Source organism: Callithrix jacchus, chromosome 1 (assembly GCF_049354715.1).
Source record: "Callithrix jacchus isolate 240 chromosome 1, calJac240_pri, whole genome shotgun sequence".
Lineage (NCBI taxonomy): Eukaryota > Metazoa > Chordata > Mammalia > Primates > Cebidae > Callithrix > Callithrix jacchus.
In genome coordinates this window covers 122398878-122421344 of record NC_133502.1, presented here as the reverse complement: position 1 = coordinate 122421344, position 22467 = coordinate 122398878, and the positions used below count along the sequence as shown (strand labels likewise).

Genomic DNA, 22467 nt, shown 5'->3' with positions numbered 1-22467 from the left:
TGAGTTTGGTAGGGGGAGGGGTGTCCGCCTATGGGGAGGCTTGAGAAGGTGGTTTTACCCTTACAGTGTAAACGAAGCTGCCAGGAAGTTCAAACTGGGCAGAGCCCACTGCAGCTAAGAAAGGCCACTGCCATCACCTTCCTCTCTAGATTCCTCCTATCTGGGCAAGGCATCTCTGAAAAAAAAGGCAGTCCCAGTTAGGGACTTATAGATAAAACCCCCATCTCCCTGGGACAGAGCACCTGGGGGAAGGGGTGGCTATAGTCACAGCTTCAGCAGATTTAAACGTCCCCACCTGGCAGCTCTGAGAGGAGCAGTGGATCTCCCAGCACAGCATTCAAGCTCTGATAAGGGACAGACTGCCTCCTCAAGTGGCTCCCTGACCCCGTGTATCCTGACTGGGTGACACCTCCTAGTAGGGGCTGATGGACATCTCATACAGGAGACTCTGCCTGGCATCTGGAGGGTTCTGCTCTGGGAAAAAACTTCCAGAGGAAGGAACAGGCAGCAATCTTTGCTGTTCTGCAGCCTCCACTGGTGATACCCAGGCAAACAGAGTCTGAAGTGGACCTCTAGCAAACTCCAGCAGACCTGCAGCACAGGGGTGTGACCATTAGAAAGAAAACTAACAAAGGAATAATATCAACATCAACAAAAAGGACGTCCGCTCAGAGATCCCATCTGGAGGTCACCAACATTAAAGACCAAAGGTAGACAAATCTACAAAGATGGAGGTAAACCAGTGCAAAAAGGCTGAAATTTCCAAAAACCAGAGAGCCTCTTCTCCTCCAAAGGATCATGACTCCTCACCAGCAAGGGATCTAAACTGGAAGGAGAATGAATTTGACAAATTGACAGATGTAGGCTTCATAAGGTGGGTAATAACAAACTCCTCTGAGCTAAAGAAGCATGTTCTAATCCAATGCAAGGAAGTTAAGAACTTTGAAAAAAGGTTAGATGAATTCTTAACTAGAATAATCAGTTTAGAGAAGAGCATAAATGATCTGATAAAGCTGAAAAACACAGAACAAGAACTTTGTGAAGCATACACAAGAATCAACAGCCAAATCGATCAAGCAGAAGAAAGGATATCAGAGATGGAAGATCAACTCAATGAAATAAAGTGAGAAGACAAGATTAGAGAAAAAAAGAGTGAAAAGAAATGAACAAAGCCTCCAAGAAATATGGGACTATGTGAAAATACCAAATATACATTTCATTGGTGTACCTGAAGTAATGGGGAGAATGAAACCAAGTTGGAAAACACTCTTTAGGATATAATCTAGAGAACTTCCCTAACCTATCAAGGCAACCCAACATTCAAATTCAGGAAATCCAGAAAACACCACAAAGATATTTCTCAAGAAGAGCACCCCAAGACATAATCTTCAGATTCACCAAGGTTGAAATGAAGGAAAAAATGTTAAGGGGAACCAGAGAGAAAGGTCAGGTTATCCGCAAAGGGAATCCCGTCAGACTAACGGTGGACTCTCAGCAAAAACCCTACAAGCCAGAAGAGCATGGTGGCCAATATTCAACATTCTTAAAGAAAAGAATTTTCAATCAGAATTTTATATCCAGCCAAACCAAGCTTCATACATAAAGGAGAAATGAAATCCTTTACAGACAAGAAAATGCTGAGAGACTCTGTCACTACCACCTGCCCTGCAAGAGCTCCTGAAGGAAACATCAAACATGGAAAGGAACAACTGGTACCAGCCACTGCAAAAAAAAAATACCAAATTGTAAAGACCATCAGTGCTATGAAGAAACTGCATCAGCTCATGGTCAAAATAATCAGCTCATGGTCAAAATAACCAGCTAACATCATAATATCAGGATTAAATTCACACATAACAATATTAACCTTAAATGTAAACTGGTTAAATGCCCCAATCAAAAGACAAAGATGGGCAAATTGGATAAGGAGTCAAGACCCATCAGTGTGCTGTATTCAGGAGACCCATCTCACGTGCAAAGACACACACAGGCTTAAAGTAAAGGGATGGAAGAAGATTTTCCAAGAAAATGGGAAGCAAAAAAAGGCAGGGATTGCAATCCTAGTCTCTGATTTCAAAATTAAAAGACTTTAAACCAGCAAAGATCAAAAGAGACAAAGAAGGGCACTACAAAATGGTAAAGAGACTGATGCAACAAGAAGAGCTAACTATCCTAAATATATATGCACCCAATACAGGAGCATCCAGATTCATATTGCAAGTTCTTAGAGACCTACAAAGAGAATTAGACTCCCACAAAATAACAGTGGGAGACTTTAACACCACTGTCAATATTAGACAGATCAACAAGACAGAAAATTAATAAGGATGTTCACAACTTGAACTCAGCTCTATATCAAGCAAACCTAATAGACATTTATAGAACTCTCCACCCTATATCAACAGAATATACATTCTTCTCAGTACCACATCACACTTATTCTAAAATTGAACACATAATTGGAAGTAAAACACTCCTCAGCAAATGCAAAAGAATGGAAATTATAACAAACAGCCTTTCAGACCACAGGGCAATTAAATTAAAACTCATGATTAAGAAACTCACTCAAAACTGTACCTACTTGGAAACTGAATAACCTGCTCCTGAATGACTACTGGGTAAATAACAAAATTAAGGCAGAAATAAAAAACATCTTTGAAACCAGTAAGAACAAATACACCATGTACCAGAATCTCTGAGACACATTCAAAGCGGTATGTACAGGGAAATTTATAGCACTAACTGCCCAAAAGAGAAACCAGGAAACATCTAAAATTGACATGCTAACATCACAATTAAAAGAATTAGAGAAGCAAGAGCAAACAAATTCAAATGCTAGCAGACCATATGAAATAACTAAGATCAGAGCAGAACTGAAGGAGGTAGAGACATGAAAAACCCTTTAAAAAAATCAATGAATCCAGAAGCTGATTTTTGAAAAGATCAACAAAATGGATAGACTGCTAACCAGACTAATAAAGAAAAAGAGAGAGAAGAATCCAATAGATGCAATAAAAAATGGGAAAGGGGATATCACCACCGATCCCAAAGAAATACAAACAACCATCAAAGAATACTATAAATGCCTCTATGCAAATAAACTAGAAAATCTAGAAGAAATGGATAAATTCCTGGACACATACATCCTCCCAAGACTGAACCAGAAAGACACAGAATCCCTGAACAGACCAATAACAAGTTCTGAAACTGAGGCAGAAATTAATAGTTTACCAACCAAAAAATATACAGGACCAGATGGGTTCACAGCAGAATTCTACCAGAGTATGAGTAGCTGGTACCATTCCTCCTAAAACTATTCCAAACAATAGAAAAAGAGGGACTCCTCCCTAACTCATTTTATGAGGCCAGCATAATCCTGATACCAAAACCTGGCAGACACACAATTTAAAAAAAAAGAAAATGTCAGGCCAATTTCCCTGATAAATATTGATGCAAAAATCCTCAATAAAATAGTGGCAAACCAAATCCAGCAGCACATCAAAAAGGTTATCCACAATGATCAAGTCAGCTTCATTACTGGGATGCAAGGCTGGTTCAACCCATGCAAATCAATAAACGTAATTCATCACATAAACAGAACCAATGACAAAAACCACATTATCTCAATAGATGTGGAAAAGCCTTAGACAAAATTCAACAACCATTCATGCTAAAAACTCTCAATAAACCAGGTAACGATGGAACGTATCACAAAATAATAAGAGCTATTTATGACAATCCCACAGCCAATATCATATCGAATGGGCAAAAACTGGAAGCATTCCATTTGAAAACTGGCACAAGACAAGGATGCCCTCTCTCACCCCTCCTATTCAACATAGTATTAAGAGAAAGAAATAAAGGGTATTCAAATAGGAAGAGAGAAAGTCAAATTGCCTCTGTTTAAAGATGACATGATTGTATATTTAGAAGACCCCATTGTCTCAGCTCAAAATCTCCTTAAGCCAATAAGCAACTTCAGCAAAGTCTCAGGATACAAAATCAATGCGCAGAAATCACAACCATTCCTACACACCAATAATAGACAAGGAGAGAGTCAAATCCTGAGCAAACTCCCATTCACAATTGCTACAAAAAGAATAAAATAACTAGGAATACAACTTACAAGGGATGTGAAGGACCTCTTCAAGGAGAACTACAAAATACTGCTCAAGAAAATAAGAGAAGATACAAACAGATGGAAAAACATTCCATGCTCATGGGTAGGAAGAAGCAATATCGTGAAAATGCCCATACCACCCTAAGTAACCTTATAGATTCAATGCTATCCTCATCAAGCTACCATTGACTTTCTTCACAGAACTGGAAAAAAAACCTTAAATTTCATATGGAACAAAAAATAAAACCCACATAGCCAAGACAATCCTAAACAAAAAGAACAAAGCTGCTGACATCATGCTACCTGACTTCAAACTATACTACAAGGCTACAGTAATGAAAACAGCATGGTACTGGTACCAAAACAGATATATAGACTGATGGAACAGAACAGAGGCATCAAAAATAATGCCACACATCTACAACCATCTGATCTTTGACAAACCTGACAAAAACAACCAATGGGGAAAGGATTCCCTATTTAATAAATGGTGTTGGAAAAACTGCCTAGCCATATGCAGAAAGCAGAAACTGGACCCCTTCCTGACACCTTACACTAAAATTAACTGAAGATGGATTAAAGACTTAAACATAAGACCCAAAACCATAAAAACGCTAGAAGAAAACCTAGATAATGCCATTCACGACATAAGCATGGACAAAGACTTCATGACTAAAACACCAAAAGCAATGGCACCAAAAGCCAAAATCAACAAATGGGATCTAATTAAACTAAAGAGCTTCTGCACAGCAAAAGAAACTATCAATAGAGTAAAGAAGAGGCAACCTACAAAATGGGAGAAAATCTTTGCAATCTATCTATCCAACAATGGGCTAACATCCAGAATCTACAAAAAAATAAATTTACAGGAAAAAAAAAAACAACCCCATCAAAAAATGGGCAAAGGATATGAAGAGACACTTCTCAAAAGAAGACATTTATGTGGCCAAGAAACGTGAAAAAAGCTCATCATCACTGGTCATTAGAGAAATGCAAATCAAAACCCACTGAGAAACCATCTCACATCAGTTAGAATGGTGATCATTTAAAAATCTGGAGACAGATGCTTGAGAGGATGTGGAGAAATAGGAACACTTTCATACTGTTGATGGGAGTGTAAATTAGTTCAACCATCATGGAAGACAGTGTAGCAATTCCTCAAGGATCTAGAACTAGAAATACCATTTGACCCAGCAATCCCATTACTGGGTATATACCCAAAGGATTATAAACCATTTTACTATAAAAACACATGCACACATGTGTTTACTGCAGCATTGTTTACAATAACAAAGACTTGGAATCAACCCAAAATGCCCATCAATGATAGACTGGATAGTGGCACATATACATGATGGAATATTATGCAGCCATAAAAAAAGATGAGGTCATGTCCTTTGCAGGAATGTAGATGAAGCTGGAAGCCATCATTCTCAGCAAACTAACACAGGAACATTAAACCAAACACTGCATGTTCTCACTCATTAGTGGGAAATGAACAGTGAGAACACATGGACACAGGGAGGGGAGCATCACAAACTGGGGCCTGTCTGGGGGAGGGGGGCTAGGGGAAGGATAGCATTAGGAGAAATACCTAATGAAGATAATGAGTTAATGGATGCAGCAAACCACTATGGGACGTTTATACGTATGTAACAAACTTGCACATTCTGCACTTGTACCCCAGAACTTAAAGAATAATTTTTTAAAAATCACAGCAAGTCATATGAGACTTAAATCAGTATGAAGATATGAGGACATAACAGAAAAATAATTTTAAAATTAAAAAAATTAAAGACAACCATAAAAAATAGGGGTTCAATACTGTAAAACATGATACCATGTTTTAATATGCATATGATAAACTATTAATATACATGCATATATATGAAAATAGGTACACTGAGAAATATGAAAGGGATATATCAAACTAGTAGTGAAACACTTTTTTTCTTGTTAGCATTTTTCATTATTTTCAATATAATGTGTATAAACTTTATATAACAAAAAAAATGCAATTGATAGCCAGGTGCAGTGGCTCATGCCTTTAATCTTAGTACCTTGGGAGGCCAAGGCAGGTGGACCACTTAGGTCAGGAGTTCAAGACCAGCCTAACCAACATGGTGAAACCCTATCTCTACTAAAAACACAAAATTAGCCTGGTGGCGCACACCTGCAATCCCAGCTACTTGGAAGGCTGAGGCAGGAGAATTGCTTAAACCCGAAAGGCAGATGTTGCAGTGAGCTGAGATTGTGCCATTGCACTCCAGCCTGGACAACAAAAGAGAAACTCCATCTCAAAAAAAAAAAAAAAAAGAAATGTAACTGACACAAGCTTCATAAGCTCAACTTTCATCACAAAATCTAAGTTTAGATACAGGGTTTCATAACAAGAGTAATTAAAATTGATTTTTAATGTGCTCTAGTAAACAAAGATAGGAAATTGCTCAGTTATATAACTTTTTATCAAATAGTAAATACAAATACATCTAATATGCAACTAAATTTAATCACTATCATTTATTGAACTCTTTGATGTGGGGGAAGATTTCAGTGACCTGTTTCCCTCTAGGGAATAAACAGGGCTTTAGTATTTCTTAAGCTTATAGCCACATCATAATACATACCCATCTGATTCCCAGGATTTTGTCAAACCCTCTCCCCAATTAAAGTTGCTGTTTTTAAGACTTTTAGCCACGACACAGCTTAGAAACCCTAAATCAACATTCGTCACTGATAAATGGTTTTCTAAATTCCACAAGGACTCTATGTTCTATGTCACAGGACATAGATTGGAAACAGATGAATTCTGTTTCCATCAGAGATATAATCTTGATGATTTGGGCTTGCTTTGATACTCTGACTTTACTCCTAAAATAAGATAAAACCACCATAAAGTAGCATCCTGTTTCATCTATCATAGTGATTTTCTTTGTTGGTACTCTTAATAATAATCCTTGTAGAGTGCATATACCTCCCTAACCACATTTTGGCAATTGGCCAGACTTTTGATAGCAAAAGATAAAACTGACAAATATGCTTTACCCTTTGCAGTTTTAGACATTCTAATTTTATCAAGGTTAATACTATTTCATACATTTTCTGGACTAAAACATAAAAAATAATACTTTCCAGCACTCCATAAGATCAAAGCATTATAAAGTCACATTCATTGGGTAGCCTCTTCATTGTGAATATATTAAAATAAAATGCAATTTGTTAAGATGAATAAATAATGGTGTTTTCTGAAATAACATCTATAGTGATGGGATGTAACAATGCAGTATTACCAAACTTCCAAATAAAACTTGACCATGCTAATTAAATGTTTTCTATAAACAGAAAGGTATAATGATTTAGAATACATATCCCCACATGGGGTAAAATTACCTCTGAAATGAATTAAACATTGCCACTTAATCACGGTGGAAATATGAACATATAATTAGATAATTACCTCCAAAGACTGAGACATTTAAATTTATGCTTATTCTACTACAAATGTAATATTCTAAAGTTGGTTACTATGACTGACTACAATTAAATTAAATATTTATTTCTAAAACAAAACCATCGCTAAGTCTCAGATTAATGAGAACTAAAATAATCATGCTCAAAAAGTGAATACATTTTAATTAGTCCTTTAGATTATAATGTACTATTTATTACTTTAAAATTGAGCCCACTGAAACAAATATTTTCATAAATTATATAGTCTGGGCCATTTTTGTAGCACAAAGAAAATAATTGTTCTAAAAGAGAAAAATCTTACTATGATATTGTCATTCTCAATAAATATCTCTCGGTTCAGGTCCTTGCTCCACTAATTATTAGCTCTGCAACTTGGGCTAAGTTAAATTCTCTGTGCCTTTGTTTCCTCATCTGCAAATGATGGGCAATAATAGTTATTTTTAAAATTGTTTTAAAGATGAGATGAGAAATTATTATCTGCAAATTATTTAGCCAAGTGCCAAGGAAATAAATCCTAGCTATTTTTATCTAATGCAAGGACGAATGCCAACATAATTTACATAGTCTCTTAAGCCTCAACATTGGAGGCTTATAAGTTTACAAAGAACCCTCATTGTAGTTAATAATAAAACAAACCACTAAAGCAAATACAAGTCATAAGATAATAAAATTGCATATTTGTATTAATAAAGTATTTTGGCCTATTACCAATTCAATTCAACTAATTATAGAGAAAATTCTTTATTTAAAGAAATGAAAGACTTACTCAACAATGACAAAAATCAACTTCAGTCACAGATTTTAAGTGGAATAACATAAATGAATATCATTTACAAAATTCCAAATAATTTATATATATTTGAACACTTTAATTTCCAGATAGAAATGTATAAAGCTATGTACTACATAAGGTTTCGGTCAACATTGGACCATGTATACTATGGTAGTCTCATAAGATTATAATGAGACTGGGTGCAGTGGCTCATGCCTGTAGTCCCAGCACTTTGGGAGGCTGAGGCGGATGGATTACCTGAGGTCAGGAGTTCGAGACCAGCCTAGCCAACATGGCGAAACACCATCTCTACTAAAAAGTACAAAAAAATTAGCCAGGCATGGTAATGTGTGCCTCCCAGCTACTTGGGAGGCTAAGGCAGGAGAATCACTTGATCCTGGAAGGTGGAGGTTACAGTGAGCCGAGATTGCACCACTGCACTCCAGGCTGGGCAACAAACAGAGCAGAACACAGTCTCAAAAAATTAAAAAATAAAAAAAATAAGATTATAATGAAGGTGAAAATTTCCTATCACCTAGTAATGTCTTGATGATCCTGACCCCATGCAGACCTAGGCTAACTTGTGTATTCTATGTCTTAGTTTTTACCAAAACAGTTTTAAACGTTAAAAAAGGATTTCAAAAGGAGAAAAACACTTACTGAATAAGAATATAAAGAAAATGTTTTTGTACAGCTTTACAGCATGTTTGTGCTTTAGGCTAAGTGTTGCAAAGAAGTCAAAGTATACAGTGCTTATAAAGTCTACAGTAGTATTCAGTAACATCCTAGTCTTCACATTTACTCACCACTCATTCACTGAGTCACTTAGAGCAACTTCCAGTCCTTCAAGCCCCATTCATGGTAAGTGCTCTACACAGGTATGTGATTTTTATGTTCTGTACAATATTTCTACTGTACTTTTTCTCTGTTCAGATAACATAAATCCTTACCATTGTGTTACAACTGCCGAGAGCATTCTGTACGGTAACATTCTGTACAGGTTTGTAGCCTAGAAGCAATAGGCTTTACCATAGAGCCTATGTGTGTGTGTAGAAAGCTATGTATCCAGGTCTGTGTAAGTATATTATATGATATTTGCACAACAAAATTGTCTGACATATTTCTCAGAGCACAGCCCCATCCTTAAAGGACATATGACTGTATTTCAGATGAAAATGCAACCTCATTTAAGGAAGGGACACCGAGGGATCAAATGCCAACCACAGCTGGATAAGGTCAAATTAAAGTAGAAAGGGATTTGACTTGTATCTTACCATTTAAATGCCCACTGTAGTTTTATTTGGCATTTCTATGGCATTTCACACCAAAAGTTTAAAAAATAAAATTCTGTATAGACTTAGCTTTAGCAAAAAGAAAAAGAAGATCATGAGAAAAATTGATTGAATTGAAAAATAAAGATACCCTAAGGAAAATTCCTTGTAAGTAGTACTTCTTTACCAAAAAAAGAAAGAAAGAAAGAAGAAAAGTAAAACAAAAAGTAGGAGGCTGAAGCAGGGGACAAAAAAGAAATCAAAACCAAAATATTCAAACACCCTCTAACTATAAGGGACTTTAATATTGCAACATAACTAAAGAAAGAAACAAACCAAGAAAGGTCATACACATTGATATTCAGGCTATCAGGAAAATACCATTACAAACATTTTTTTAAAAGGCAGTTTTGTAAGCCTATTGATTCCTTTTGCACATTTCAAGGTAAAGTAGTTGCTTTGTAGTTGACTCAGTAATATAACAAAGAACTGTCAGGAGTCTGAATTTAATAAGAACCCTCTGTTTTTTAAAGAAAAACTGAAGACAAGTTAAAGCTCAAAACTAACTGGAACAAATGGTATGCAAGTGCATATGCATAACATGTAAACCACTTATGCAATAATTCCATTTTTCTTCCAAAGCATTGACTTATAATAAATCTTTCCTACTGCAATATAAATCCCAAGGTCACAGTCAAAGATATTTATTAGTATAATTACAATGTAGAAAAAAAATACAAGTAAACCTCCAGTTCCAGATTTCATAAATTAATATAATTAGAAGATTAAGAACGTGTCAAGTGTGTTTTAATTCTTCAGCTCTAAAAAGATTCCTAATGTAGTACTTTTTTTACATAATCGAATTTCCAGTTTTGTTTGTATTTTTTTAATTATATATACATATATACACAAACACACACACACATTATTGCACTTAAGGTTCTGGGGTACATGTGCAGAACATGTAAGATTGTTGCATAGGTGCATACACGGCAATGTTGTTTGCTGCCTCCATCCCCCGGTCACCTATATCTGATGTTCCTCCCCATGTTATCCCTCCCCAACCTCCCTACTCCCCCCAACAGACCCCAGTGTGTGATGCTCCCTTCCCTGTGTCCATGTGTCCCCACTGTTCAACACCCACCTATGAGTGAAAACATGCAGTGTTTGATTTTCTGTTATTGTGTCAGTTTGCTGAGAATAATGGTTTCCAGATTCATCCATATCCCTACTAAGAACACGAACTCATCATCATTTATGGCTGCATAGTATTCCATGGTGTATATATGCCACATTTTCCTTGTCCAGTCTATCATCAATGGGCATTCGGGTTGGTTTCAGGTCTGCTATTGTAAACAGTGCGGCAATGAACATGTGTCTTTATAGTAGAACAATTTATAATCCTTTGTATATCTACCCAGTAATGGGATTGCTGGGTCAAATGGAATTTCTATTTCTAGGTCCTTGTGGAATCGCTGTACTGTCTTCCACAATGGTTGCACTAATTTACACTCCAAGCAAGTGTAAAAGTGTTCCTATTTCTCGACAACCTGTTCATCTGTTGTCTTCAGATTTTTTAATGATCGTCATTCTAACTGGTGTGAGATGGTATCTCAATGTGGTTTTGATTTGCATTTCTCTAATGACCAGAGGTGATGAGCATTTTTTCATATCTTTGTTGGCAGCATACATATCTTCTTTTGAAAAGTGACTGTTCATGTCCTTCACCCACTTTTGAATGGGTTTGTTTTTTCTTGTAAATCTGTTATAGTTCTTTGTAGATTCTGGATATTAGCCCTTTGTCAGATGGGTAGATTATTTCCATTTCTTGCCTGATGGATCTGGCTACAACTTCCAATACTATATTGAATGGGAGTAGTGAGAGATGGCATCTTGTCTAGTGCCAGATTTCAAAGGTAATCCTTCCAGTTTTTGCCCATTCAGTATGATATTGGCTGTGGGTTTAACATAAATAGCTTTTATTATTTTGAGATATGTTCCATCAATACCTAGTTTACTGAGAGTGTTCATCATAAAGGGCTGTTGAATTTTGCCAAAGGCCTTCCCTGCATCAATTGAGATAATGATGTGGTTATTGTCTTTGGTTTTGTTTATGTGGTGGATTACGTTTATAGACTTGCGTATGTTGAACCAGCCTTGCATCCACAGGATGAAACCTACTTGATCATGATAAATAAGCTTTTTGATGTGCCGTTGCAATCAGTTTGCCAGTGTTTTATTAAAGATTTTTACATCTATGTTCATCATGGATATTGGCCTGAAGTTTTCTTTTCTTGTTGAGTCTCTGCTGGGTTTTGGTATCAGGATGATGTTGGTCTCATTAAATGATTTGGAAAAAATTCCCTCTTTTTGGATTGTTTCGAATAGTTTCCGAAGGAGTGGTACCAGCTCCCCTTCGTATGTCTGGTAGAATTCGGCTGTGAACCCATCTAGATCTGGGCTTTTTTTTGGTTGGTAGGCTATTAATTGCTGCCTCAACTTCAGCCCTTCTTATTGGTCTATTCAGGGTTTTGATTTCTTCCTGGTTTAGGCTTGGGAGGGTGGAAGTGTCCAGGAATTTATCCATTTCTTCCAGATTTACTGGTGTATGTGCACAGAGTTGTTTGTAGTAATCTCTAATGGTAGTTTGTATTTCTGTGGAATCGGTGGTAATATCCCCTTTTTTTAATTTCATCTATTTGATTCTTCTCTCTTCTCTTTTTTATTAATCTGGCTAGTGGTCTATTTTGTTAATCTTTTAAAAAACACCAGCTCCTGGTTTTTTTATTTTTTGAAGGGTTTTTTGTGTCTCTATCTCCTTCAGTTCTTCTGTGATCTTAGTTATTTCTGATCTTCTGCTAGCTTTTGAGTTTTTTATCCTGCTTCTCTAGCTCTTTCAATTTTGATGATAGGGTGTCGATTTTAGATCTTTCCTTGCTTCTCATGTGGGCATTTATTACTATAAATTTCCTTCTAGACACTTCTTTAAATGTGTCCCAGAGATTCTGGTACATTGTGTCTTTGTTCTTGTTGGTTTCGAAGAACACCTTTATTTCTGCCTTCATTTCATTGTTTATCCAGTCAACATTCAACAACCAGTTGTTCAGTTTCCATGAAGTTGTGTGGTTCTGAGTTAGTTTCTGAATTGTGAATTCTAATTTGATTGCACTATGGTCTGAGAGACTGTTTGTTATGATTTCCATTCTTTGGCATTTGCTGAGAAGTGACTTACTTCCAATTATGTGGTCAATTATAGAGTAGTGTGATGTGGTGCTGAGAAGAATGTATATTCTTTGAATTTGGGGTGAGGAGTTCTGTAAATGTCTATTAGGTTTGCTTGGTCCAGATCTGAGTTCAAGCCCTGCATATCCTTGTTAATTTTCTGTCTCTTTGATCTGTCTAATATTGACAGTGGAGTGTTAAAGTCTCCCACTTTTTTTTTGTTTTGGCCAGAGCAGCTGTTTTGGGCGGTACACTGGTCTCTACACAAAATACACAGGTCCGGGCCAGGGCTGTTTTAGCTGGTGATTGGAGCTCTTGATAGACAGAGTCACCCATTCAACTGATAAAAAAAGGGGACTGAAACAGGGAGCCAGGCCAGGAGATTCCAGGGCAGAAAAGTGCCAGGAATCTCAGCGTGACTGTTTCAGCCAGCGCAGTGGGTTGCTACAAGGGAAATCACACAGACCCCAGTGCCTTTTCAACAGGTGACTAAAACACCAAGGAGGCAGAGTTGCCTGTTCAACTGAAAAAAAAAGGGGTGGTCTGAGGCAGGAAGCCAGGTGATCAGGCTCAGCTGGTCCCACACCACAAAAAAACAGCAATCTGAAACACTCTGAATTGACAGTTTCACAGCAAGCACAGCTGAACCCAGGAGGGTCCAGCTCTGTGGGGGAGGGGCATCTGCCATTACTGAGGCAGTCCACCACTATAGAGCTAATCCACCATTGCTAAGGCAGCCCACCATTACTGAGGCAGCTGACAATTACAGAGGTAGGCCACCACTGCCAAGGCAGTTCTAACTATACCCATATAAACAGGACTGCAGGGAAGTTCACATGGCAGCTGTGGCGGGGGGCCCACAGTAGCTCAGCAAAGCCTTTGCAGGCAGACACTGACTAGGCTGCCTCCTCACTGGGCAGGGCAGCCCTGAAAAAAGGCAGCAGCATGACAGAAACTTATAAATAAAGCCCTACATTCCTGGGACAGAGCACCTGGGGTAAAAAAAGAAGGGGGGAGTTTATGAGTTCTGCTGCAGCAGACTTAAATGTACCTGCCCAGCAGCTGTGAATGAACAAGAGCTCACAGCTCAGCACTTGAGCACCTATAAAAGACAGACTGTCTCCTCAAGCAGGTCCCTGACCGGCATATATCCAAAGAGTCACCTCATAAAGGAGAGCTCAGACTGACATCTGGCAGGTATCCTTCTGGGACTAAGACAGCAGAAGTAACTGGAAGCAACCCTTACTGTTCTGCAGCCAATACAAATAATCCCCAGGCAAGCAGGGCCTGAGTGGACCTCAGCAGTCCTACAGCAGAGGGACCTGAATGTTAGAAGGAACAATAAGAAACAGAAAGAAATAACTTCATCATCAACAAACTGGACATCCACTCAGAGACCCAATCTGAAAGCCAACAACTACAAAAACGACAGGTAGATAAATCCACAAAGATGAAAAGAAACCAGCACAAAAAGAATGAAAACACCCGAAAGCAGAAGGCCTCTCCCTCCTACAAGGGATCACAATTCCTCACCAGCAAGGGAACAAGGCTGAATGGAGAATAAGTATGATGAATTCACAGAAACAGGCTTCAGAAGGTGGGTAATAAGAAACTTCACTGAGCTAAAAGAACATGTTCTAACCCAATGCAAAGAAACTAAGAACCTTGAAAAAACATTTGACAAAATGCTAACGAGATTAAACAACTCAGAGAGGAATATAAGTGAATTGATGGAGCTGAAAAACACTACTTGAAAACTTCGTAAAGCATACACAAGTTTCAACAGCTGAATCAACCAAGCAGAAGAAAGGATCAGAGGTAAAAGATCAACTCAATGAAATAAAACGAGAAGGCAAGATTAGAGAAAAAAGCGTAAAAAGAAATGAACAAAGTCTCCAAGAAATATGGGACTATGTGAAAAGACCTAATCTACGTTAAATAGGTTTATCTGAATGTGACAGGGAAAATGAATCCAAGCTGAAAAATACTCTTCAGGATATTTTCCAGGAAAACTTCTCCAACCTAGCAAGGCTGGTCAATATTCAAGTCCAAGAAATACAGAGAACATTACAAAACTATTCCTCAAGAAGATTAACCCCAAGGCACATAATCATCAGATTTGCCAGGGTTGAAATGAAGGAGAAAATGCTAAGGGAAGCCAGAGAGCAAGGTCAAACTACCCACAAAGAAAAGCCCATCAGACTCACAGCAGATCTCTCAGCAGAAACTCTGCAAGCCAGAAAAGAGTGGAGCCAATATTCATCATCCTTAAAAAAAAGAACTTTCAACTCAGAATTTCATATCCAGCCAAACTAAGCTTCATAAGTGAAGGAGAAATAAAATCCTTTATGAACAAGCAAGTACTCAAAGATTTCATCACCACTAGGCCTGCTTTACAAGAGCTCCTGAAAGAAGCACTAAACATAGTAAGGAACAACCACTACCAGCCTCTCCAAAAACATGCGAAATGGTAAAGAGCATCAACACAATGAAGAAACTGCAGCAACTAATGAGCAAAACAGCCAGCTAGCATCAAAATGGCAGTATCAAATTCACACATAACAGTATGACCCTAAATGTAAATAAGCTAAATGCCCCAATCAAAACACACAGACTGGCAAATTGGATAAGAAGCCAAAACCCATTGGTGTACTGTATTCAGGAAACCCATCTCATAGTCAAGGTTACACAAAGGCTCAAAATAAAGGAATAGAGGAATATTTACCAAGCAAATGGAGAGCAAAAACAAGCAGAAGTTGAAATTCTCATCTCTGATAAAACAGACTTTAAACCAACAAAGATCAAAAGAGAAAAGGAAGAATATTACATAATGATAAAAGGATCGATGTAACAATAAGAGCTGAACAATCCAAGATGGCCGATTGCTAATATCTCGGGATTGCAGCTCTCAGTGGAAGCGCAGAGAACTAGATGACGCCACACTCTCAGACAAATTCTGGTCGCTCACGGAGCAGAAGAACCGCAGTGGAGGAGTCACATGGGTCGACAGCACGACTCTTGTGGCCAGCGCAGTGGTTTCGCCAGCACCTCGGCGCGGCAGCTCTCAAAGCAGAGTAAACAGGGCTGGCGCCCCTTCCGACCAAGGTTTGGAGGAGCCACACGGGTCCCAGCATGACTCCTGAGGCTGGCGCAGCAGCTGTGATGGCACCTCGGCGTGGCAGCTCTCGGCACAGAGTAAACAAGACTGGTTCCCCTTCTGACCGAGGTTTGGAGCCACAGGAAGGCAGAGTCACCTATTACGGACACAAGAAGGAAGTCAGACAGGAGAATCCTGGGCAGAAAAGCATCATCAGCCTTAACACCACTTTTCTGGCTCTGGGAACTAACAACTTGGGCATCCACTCAAGAGACCTAATCTGAAAGTTGGTACCTTCAAAGACGACAGGTGGATAAATTTACAATGATGGGAAGAAACCAGCATAAAAAGGCTAAGAATACTCAATATCAGAACACCTCTCCTCTAAAGATGATCACAGTTCCACATCGACAATGGAACAAGGCTTGATGGAGAACAAGTGCATCCCAATAACAAAATCACGCTTCAGGGAATGGATAATAAGAAGCTTCTGTGAGTTAAAAGAACATGTTGTAGCCCAACGTAAAAAAACTAAGAACTTTGAAAAAAGGTTTGATGAAATCCTATCAAGAATAGACAACTTAGAGAGGAATATAAGTGAATTAATGGACTGAAGAATACAATACAGAAACTCTGAGAAGTATGCACAGGTTTAAACACTCGAATTGTTCAAGCAGAAGAAAGGATATCAGAGGTCAAAGGCCAACTCAATGAAATAAAACGTGAAGAAAAGATTAGAGAAAAAAGGATAAAAAGGAATGAGCAAAGTCTCCAAGAAATGTGGGACTATGTGAAAAGACCAAATTTACGTTTGATAGGTGTACCTGAATGTCATAAAGAGAATGAATCCAAGCTGGAAAATACGCTTCAGGATATTATTCAGAAAGATTTTCCTAAACTAGCAAAGCAGGTCAATATTCAACCCCAGGTAATACAGAGAACACCACAAAGATATTCCTCAAGAAGAGCAACCCCAAGGCACATAATCGTTAGATTCACCAGGGTTGAAACGAAGGAGGAGAAAATAGTAAGGGCAGTCAGAGAGAAAGGTCAGGTTACCCACAAAGGCAAGCCTATGAGACTTACAGCAGATCTCTCAGAAGAGACTCTACAAGCCAGAAGAGAGTGGGGGCCAATATTCAACATCCTCAAAGAACAGAACCTTCAGCCCAGAATTTCATATCCAGCCAAACTAAGCTTCACAACTGAAGGAAAAATAAAATCTTTTATGAACAAGCAAGTACTCAGAGATTTTATTACCACCAGGCCTGCTTTACAAGAGCTTCTGAAAGAAGCTTTACACACAGAAAGAAACAACCAGTATTAGCCTTACTAAAAATATACCAAAAAGTAAAGAGCACCAACATAAAAAAGAATTTTCCTCAACGAATGGATAAAACAGCCAGTCAACATCAAATGGCAGTAACCCTAAATTTAAATTGACTAAATCCCCCAATCAAAAGACACAGCCAAAACCCAACGGCATGTTACATCCACACCTGTTTCACATGCAAGGATACACAAAGTCTCAAAACGAAGGGATGGAGGAAGAATTACCAACCAAATGGAGAGCAAAAATAAATAAATAAATAAAAAGCAGGAGTTGCAATTCTCGTATTGGATAAAATAGATTTTAACGCAACAAAGATATAGTGGTAAAAGGATCAATGCAACAACAAGAGCTAATGATCCTAACACCCAGATACATAGAGACTTAGATTCAATGAGACAGAAAATTAATAAGGATATCAAGGACTCGAACTCAGATCTGGAACAAGTAAACTTAATAAATATTTATAGAGCTCTCTACTTCAAATACACAAAATATACATTCTTGTCAATACCAAATCACACCTACTCATAGGTTTAAATGAAACATTGATTGGCCATTATTAATACCCATTTTTTTTTCAGAATAAAGCAATATTTCCATTCACCCTCCCTCTTTCTCTTCCTCATTCTTCCTCTCCTTTACTCGTTTTTTTTTTCTTTCCTTCTCTCTCAAAAAAAAAAAATCAACTTGTAAACCTCTAGATCCAGGTCGGCAATGTCTCTCTCATTGCTTGATTTCCTTCCTCCCTTCCTTCCTTCCTTCCTTCCTTCCTTCCTTCCTTCCCTTCCCTTCCCTCCCTCCCTCCCCCTTCTTCCCTTCCTTCCTCCCTCCCTTCCTCCTTCCCATCCTTCCTGCCTTCCTCCCTTCCTCCACCCCCCCAAAAAAAACAAAAAGAGCTAACAATCCTAAAAATATACAGACCCAATACAGGAGCACACAGATACATAAAGCAAGTTCTTAATGACTTACAAAGAAACTTAGACTCCCACACAATAATAGTAAGAGATGTTAACACCCCATTGTCAATATTAGACAGATCAACGCAACAGAAAATTAACAAGGACATCCAGGACTTGAACTCAAGCCTGGACCAGGCAAACTTAATAGACATTTATAAACCTCAGCATCCCAAATCCATAGAATATACATTCTTCTCAGCACCACATTACCTACTCTAAAATTGACCATAAAATAGAAAGTAAGTCACTCCTCAGCAAATGCAAAAGAACAGAAATCATAACAAACAGTGTCTCAGACCACAGTGCAATCAAGTTAGAACTCAGAATTCAGAAATTAACTCAGAATCGCATAGCTTCCTGGAAGCGGAACAACTGGCTGTTGAATGTTGACTGGATAAACAATGAAATGAAGGTAGAAATAAAGATGGTCTTAGAAACCAACAAAAATGAAGACACAACACACCAGAATCTCTGGGACACATTTAAAGAAGTGTCTAGAGGAAAATATATAGCAATAAATGCCCAAGGAAGGAGGCAAGGAAAGATCTAAAATCGCCACCCTATCATCAAAATTGAAAGAGCTAGAGGAGCAATATAAAAAAAAAACTCAAAAGCTAGCAGAAGACAAGAAATAACTAAGATCAGAGCAAAACTGAAGGAAATAGAGACACAAAAAACCCTTCAAAAAATCAATAAATCCAGGAGCCTATTTTTTGAAAGATAAACAAAATAAACAGACTACTACCCAGATTAATAAAAAAGGAAAGAGAAAATAATCAAATAGATGCCATACAAAACGATAAAGGAAATATCACCAACGATTCCATAGAAACACAAACCATCATCAAAGATTATTATAAACAACTCTACGCACATAAACTAGTAAACCTGGAAGAAACAAATAAATTCCTGGACACTTCCACCCTCCCAAGCCTAAACCAGGAAGAAGTTGAAACCCTGAATAGACCAATAACAAGGGCAGAAGTCAAGGTAGCAATTAAGAGCCTACCACCCAAAAAACGCCCAGGTCCAGATGGGCTGACAGTCTAATTCTACCAGACATACAAAGAGGAGCTGGTACCATTCCTTCTGAAACTATTCCAAACAATCCAAAAACAGGGAATCCTTCCCAAAGCACTTTATGAGACCAGCGTTGTCCTGATACCAAAACCTGGCAGAGACCCAACAAGAAAAGAAAACTTCAGGCCAATATCCATGATGAACATAGATGCATAAATCTTCAATAAAATACTGGCACACCGACTGCAACAGCACATCAAAAAGCTTATCCACCATAATCAACTAGGCTTCATCCCGGTGATGCAAGGCTGGTTCAACACATGCAAGTCTATAAACATAATTCACCGCATAAACAGAACTAAAGACAAAAACCACATGATTATCTCAATTGATGCAGAGAAGGTCTTTGACAAAAAAAAAAAACCCTCAGTAAACTAGGTATTGATAGAATGTATCTCAAAATAATAAAAGCTATCTACAACAAACCAACAGCCAATATCATACTGAATGGGCAAAAACTGGAAGCACTCCCGTTGAAATCTGGCACCAGACAAGGATGCCCTCTCTCACCACTCCTATTCAATACAGTATTGGAAGGTCTAGCCAGAGCAATCAGGCAAGAAAAAAAAATAAAGGGAATTCAAATAGGAAAGGAGGAAGCCAAATTGTCTCTATTTGCAGACGACCTGAGTGTATATTTTGAAGACCCCATCGTCTCATCCCAAAATCTCCTGAAACTGGTAGACAACTTCAGCAAAGTATCAGGATACACAAATCAATGTGCAAAAATCACAAGCATTCCTATACACCAATAACAGACTTAAAGAGAGCCAAATCAAGAACAAACTGCCATTCACAATGCTACAAAGAGAAGAAAATACCTACGAATACAACTAACAAGAAATGTAAAGGACCTCTTCATGGAGAACTACAAACCACTGCTCAACGAAATCAGAGAGGACACAAACAGATGGAGAAACATTCCAGGCTCATGGTTAGGAAGAATCAATATCATGAAAATGGCCATACTGTCCAAATTTACAGATTCAACACTATCCCCATCAAGCTACCAATGACCTTCACAGAACTGAAAAAAAAAAAGAACACCTTAAACTTCGTATGGAACCAAAAGAGAGCCCACATAGCCAAGTCAATTCTAAGCAAAAAGAACAAAGCTGGAGGCATCACACTACCAAACTTCAAACTATACTGCAAGGCTTCAGTAATGAAAACAGCATGGTACTGGTACCAAAACAGAGATATAGACCAATGGAACAGAACAGAGGCCTTGGAGGCAACGCCACAAATCTACAACCATCTGATCTTTGACAAAAACAAGCAATGGGGAAAGAATTCCCTGTTCAATAAATGGTGTTGGGAAAACTGGCTAGCCATGTGCAGGAAGCAGAAACTGGACCCCTTCCTGACACCTTACACTAAAATTAACTCCAGATGGATTAAAGACTTAAACATAAGAACCAACACCATAAAAACCCTAGAAGAAAATCTAGGCAAAACCATTCAGGACATAGGCGTAGGCAAGGACTTCATGACCAAAACACCAAAAGCATTGGCAATAAAAGCCAAAATAGACAAATGGGACCTATTCAAACTCCACAGCTTCTGCACGGCAAAAGAAACAGTAATTAGAGTGAATTGGCAACCAACAGAATGGGAAAAAAATTTTGCAATCTACCTATCTGAAAAAGGGCTGATATCTAGAGTCTACAAAGAACTAAAACAAATTTACAAGAACAAAACAAACAAGCCCATTCAAAAGTGGGTGAAGGATATGAACAGACACTTTACAAAAGAAGACATACATGAGGCCAACAAACATATGAAAAAATGCTCATCATCACTGGTCATTAGAGAGATGCAAATCAAAACTACATTGAGATATCATCTCATGCCAGTTAGAATGGCAATCATTAAAAAATCTGGAGATGACAGATGCTGGAGAGGATGTGGAGAAATAGGAACACCTTTACACTGCTGGTGGGAGTGTAATTAGTTCAACCATTGTGGAAGACAGTGTGACGATTCCTCAAGGACCTAGAAATAGAAATTACATTTGACCCAGCAATCCCATTACTGGGTATATATCCAGAGGATTATAAATCGTTCTACTATAAGGACACATGCACATGAATGTTCATTGCAGCACTGTTTGCAATAGCAAAGACCTGGAACCAACCCAAATGCCCATAGATCATAGACTGGACAGGGAAAATGTGGCACATATACACCATGGAATACTATGCAGCCATAATAAACGATGAGTTTGTGTCCTTTGTAGGGACCTGGACAAACCTGGAAACCATCATTCTCAGCAAACTGACAAAAGAACAGAAAATCAAACACCTCATGTTCTTACTTATAGGTGGGTATTGAACAATGAGAACACATAGACACAGGGAGAAGAGCATCACACACTGGGGTCTGTTGGGGGGAAATAGGAAAGGGACAGTGGGGGGTGGGGAGTTGGGGAGAGATAGCATGGGGAGAAATGCCAGATACATGTGATGGGGAGGAAGGCAGCAAATCACACTGCCATTAAGTGTACCTATGCAACAATCTTGCATGTTCTTCACATGTATCCTAAAACCTAAAATGCAACAAAAAAAAACACACATACATGCACACACACACATAACTTTAAAATATCTGTATCTTTTAACGCAATCTGCTCCTTGAGTGCTATCCTGAAAATATAACCAGCTATGTAGTCAAATATCTAATTATAAGATGTTCATCTTAATTTTTAATACTGAAAAAGGAATACAATCTGAATATGAAACAACAGGAAAATAGTTAAATACATTTTAGCACATTCATGACATGGAATATTATATGGTTCATTAAAATAATATAGTTCATTAAATAATCTTAATAACTGTTCAATAAATAGCAATCCCATTCACCCAGTTGCTCAGGATTGTCCTTGATTCATCTCTTTGACATTGATATCAAACCCATTAAAAAATTACATAAGTGTTACATTCAAAAGCAAATACATAAAGAATCTAACCTCTTTTTACACCTACCACTCTGTCCTAAGCCATTCTTCTTAGAACTGAACTGGATTATACTGTTAGCCTCCAAAATTGTCTCTCTGTTTCCACTTTTACATAGCTATAGTCTATACTTCAATAGATGCCAGAATGATTCTTCGAAAATATAAGTATAAATAATGTCACCC

At 38.0% G+C, this 22467-nt stretch overlaps 1 protein-coding gene across 20 annotated transcripts in view; it reads right to left on the bottom strand.

Moving 5' to 3' along the window:
* The window catches only part of CCDC171 (coiled-coil domain containing 171), a 499054-nt gene that overhangs the window by 154799 nt on the left and 321788 nt on the right, over positions 1 to 22467 (bottom strand). For 2 of the 20 annotated variants that reach the window (XM_078369508.1, XM_078369516.1), the window contains one exon: positions 12353 to 16110. The exons of 17 other annotated variants lie outside the window; for them this stretch is intronic. In XM_078369508.1, coding sequence (XP_078225634.1) covers positions 15802 to 16110 — 309 coding nt within the window. In that variant the 3' untranslated portion in view covers positions 12353 to 15801. Of the gene's footprint in view, positions 1 to 12350; positions 16111 to 22467 lie in introns of those variants that run through there. One more of the 20 variants, XM_078369511.1, reaches the window with a different exon arrangement.